The sequence below is a fragment of the Petaurus breviceps genome, unplaced genomic scaffold (genome assembly GCF_028583685.1).
Source record: "Petaurus breviceps papuanus isolate PSGF00001 unplaced genomic scaffold, PetGlider_PUasm1.0 373, whole genome shotgun sequence".
Classification (NCBI taxonomy): Eukaryota; Metazoa; Chordata; class Mammalia; order Diprotodontia; family Petauridae; genus Petaurus; species Petaurus breviceps.
The window spans coordinates 2,837,195-2,840,839 of NW_027186299.1; the positions used below are offsets into that span (position 1 = coordinate 2,837,195).

At 37.7% G+C, this 3,645-nt stretch overlaps 1 protein-coding gene across 1 annotated transcript; it reads right to left on the reverse strand.

Moving 5' to 3' along the window:
• Positions 1-1,805: 1,805 nt before the first annotated feature.
• On the reverse strand, positions 1,806-2,266 carry LOC138169760 (large ribosomal subunit protein P1). Its single transcript, XM_069099328.1, has one exon. It carries the CDS (start codon positions 2,144-2,146, stop codon positions 1,838-1,840), a length of 309 nt encoding a protein of 102 aa, XP_068955429.1. The 5' UTR covers positions 2,147-2,266; the 3' UTR covers positions 1,806-1,837.
• Between the last annotated feature and the right edge of the window lie 1,379 nt (positions 2,267-3,645).

Genomic DNA, 3,645 nt, shown 5'->3' on the forward strand with positions numbered 1-3,645 from the left:
TCTATCTATCTATCTATCTATCTATCTATCTATCTATCTATCTATCTATCTGTCTATCTATCATCTATCTATCTATCCACTGTCTACCTACAGGATTCCCCTGTTCTGACAATGTGGTGACCCTTTCAAAAAAGGAAATGAAATTAGTTTGGAGCAACCTGTATTTTTTAAATAAAATTTTATTCATATATTTTTTATATTGCAAACATTTCTCAGGGGCAACTGGGTGGCACGGTGATTAGAGCACTGGCCCTGGAGTCGGGAGGACCTGGGTTCAGATCCGGCCTGAAACACTTAACACAAAAAATAGCCATGTGACCTTGGGCAAGTCACTTAACCCCAATTGTCCTCCAAAAAGCAAAAAAAAGAAAAACATTTCTCCCAATATCCTTCCCTTTCCCCCAGAGAGCTCTCCCATATCATATACACACACACTCTTTGTGTGTGTGTGTGAAAGAGAGAGAAGACAAAAACTAGCAAAACTAATTAATGCATGAAAAAAGTCTGAAAATATATCCTACCTATGACTTTCCACCCCAGCCAAGGCTTCTTCTCTGATCTCTCCCTCAGATCAAGGTTTCTTTATAATTTTGCCAATTCATTTTCATTTGTTTTGTGATTATTGTTATTTTCATTGAAATTGTTATGGTTATTGTGTTCATTGTTTTCTTGGCTCTGCTGACTTCCCTCTGCATTAGTTCATCAAAGTCCTTGCATGTTTCTCTGTATTTATCACATTCCTCATTTCCTACACAATAATATTTAATTACATGCCTGCACCGTAGTTTGTTTAGCTGTTCCCCAAGTAATGAGCATGTATTTTGATTTCGTTCTTTGCTATGACAAAAAAGTGCAATTATAATACCCAAAGGGCTGTAAAAATGTACATACCCTTTGACCAATCAATACCCCTTCTGGGGCAGTATCCCAAAGAGATCATAAAAGTGGAAAAAGGATGCACAATTACAAAAATATTTATAGCAGTTCTTTTTGTGGTGGCCAAGAACTTGAAATTGAGGGGATGCCCATCCATTGGGGAAATAGCTGATCAAGTTGTGTTATATGAATGTAATGGAATGCTATCATGCTATGGGAAATGCTGAACAGGCAGACTTCAGAGAAACCTGGACTTACATGAACTGATGCTGAGTGAGGGGAGCAGAACCAGGAGAATATTGTACACAGTTACTGGCACGTTGTTTGATGACTAACTTTGATATTCTTGACTCTTCTCAGCAACACAAAGTTCTAAAACAACTTCAAAAGGATCATGTGGGAAAGTGCCATCCACATCCAGAGAAAGGACTATGGAGTCTGAATGCAGATCAGAGCATACTATTTGCTCTCTCTCTTTTTTGTTTTGTCTCTTCTTTCTCATGGTTCATTCCATTAGTTATAATGCTTCTTTACAACATGACTAACATGAAAATATGTTTAATATGAATGTATATAGAGAGCCTTTATTGAACTGTGCACCGGGGGGAGGGAAGAAAATTTAAAATTCAAAAGCTTGTGGAACTGAATGTTGTAAACTAAAAATAAATAAATTAAAAAAAATTAAAACTGCTCTTAGAAATATTTGGGTATATACAAAGATTATCAGTAATCTTGGGGTGTACACCTAATGGTGAAATACTTGTTTTACAGAGTATGGAAATTCCTCTCATTTCATTGGAATGCTTCTTATTTGCTTTACCACATTATTGTACCATTTTAGACCTTCAGCAATACTGTGCTTACCATTCCACCACCCCTCCAACATTGCTACTACCCTTTGTCATTGGGGGGGGGGGGGGGTTCAACTGTTTATTTGGTGTTTTACAATCACAAGAGATAATTAGTCAAAAAGACCAAAACCCATGTCATCATCTGATTCCTCGGATTCCTCTTTCTTGACTTCCTCTTTCTTCTCTTCAGCAGGGGCAGCACCAGCTGCCGGGGCAGCTCCACCAACTCCTACATTGCAGATGAGACTTCCGATGTCAATGTTGGCCAGGGCCTTTGCAAATAGACCAGGCCAGAAAGGTTCAACATTTACACCTGCTGCTTTAATGAGGGCATTGATTTTATCCTCCGTGACCGTGACCTCATCGTCGTGCAGGATGAGGGCTGAGTAGATACAGGCGAGCTCCGAGACGGAGGCCATTTCTGGGGCTGCCTGTCCTGGTGCTAGGCGCCGGCTGAAGTCAGCCTCAGCCTCACCCCAATGCCGCCTTAGCTTCCTGGGAAGGACCGAGCACCTTATGGGTAAACGACGAGGTCCACCCTTTGTCATTTTTGCCAATTTGCAGGGTTTGGCATAAGGTCTCAGTGCTCTTTTGATTTGCATTTCTATTTTTAGTGATTTGGAGCATTTCCCCATGTGGTTGTGAATACTTTGTGATTCGTTTTAGAAGTATTCATATCTTTTGAACACTAGTCTATTGGGTAATGGCTTTTGGCATATACATATGTATATATGTATATGCACATATCCTTATTTATAATATATCAGCACATATATAATATATAAATCTTTACGGAGATACACAATATGTGTATATATATTGTATATATTTATGTATGTGTATATGTGTTATTGTTCTTCATTTTTTTCTTTTAAATTTATTTTTAGTTTACATCATTCAGTTCCAGAGGCTTTTGAGTTTCAAATTTTCTCCCCCTCCCTCCCCATGGAGGCATGCAATCCAATATACATTCTAAGTATACCTTTACATTAAACATATTTTCACAATAGGCAAGTTATAAAGAAGAATTATAACCAATGGAATAAACCACAAGAGAGAAGAAACAAAAAAAAGAGAGAGAAAAAGTAAATAGTTTGCTTCAATCCCAGTAATTCTTTCTCTGGATGTGGATATCTCTTTCCGTCATGAGTCTTTTGGAGTTGTCTTGTAACCTTGCATTGCTGAGATGAGCTCAGTCTATCAAAGTCAATCATCACAGATACAGTGCGCCTGTAATTGTGCACAATATTGTCCTGTTTTTGCTCCCCTCATTCAGCATCAGTTCATATAAGTCTTCACAGGTTATCATAAAAGTCTGTCTGCTCCTCATTTCTTAGAGTACAGTAGTATTCTATTACATTCATATACTACAACCTGTTCCCCCATCCCCCAATTGAAGGGCATCCCCTTGATTTCCAATTCTTTGCCACCACAAAAAGAGCTGCTATAAATATTTTTGTACATATGGGTCCTTTCCCCACTCATGTGATCTTTTTGGTATATAACCCTAGAAATGGTATTGCAGTATCAAAGGGTATGCACATTTTTATAGCTCTATGAGTATAATTCCAAATTGCTCTCCAGAATGGTTGGATCAGCTCACAACTCCACCAACAATGCATTAATGTTCCAATTTTCCCAAATCTTCTCCAGAATTTATAATTTTCCTGTTTTGTCATGTTAGTCAATCTGCATTTCTCTGATCAATAGTGATTTAAAGCATTTTTATATGACTATAGATATCTTTAATTTCTTCCTCTGAAAATTGCCTGTTCATATCCTCTGACCAATTGGGTAATGACTTGTATTCTTATAAATTTGACTCAATTCTCTGTACATTTTAGAAATGAGACCTATATCAGAGACACTGGTTGTAAAAATTCTTTCCCAATTTTCTACTTCCCTCCTTATCTTGGTT

Bases quoted from the DNA above. Each gene is read 5' to 3' on its own strand.
- LOC138169760 (XM_069099328.1), bottom strand. From the start codon at position 2,146: ATGGCCTCCGTCTCGGAGCTCGCCTGTATCTACTCAGCCCTCATCCTG.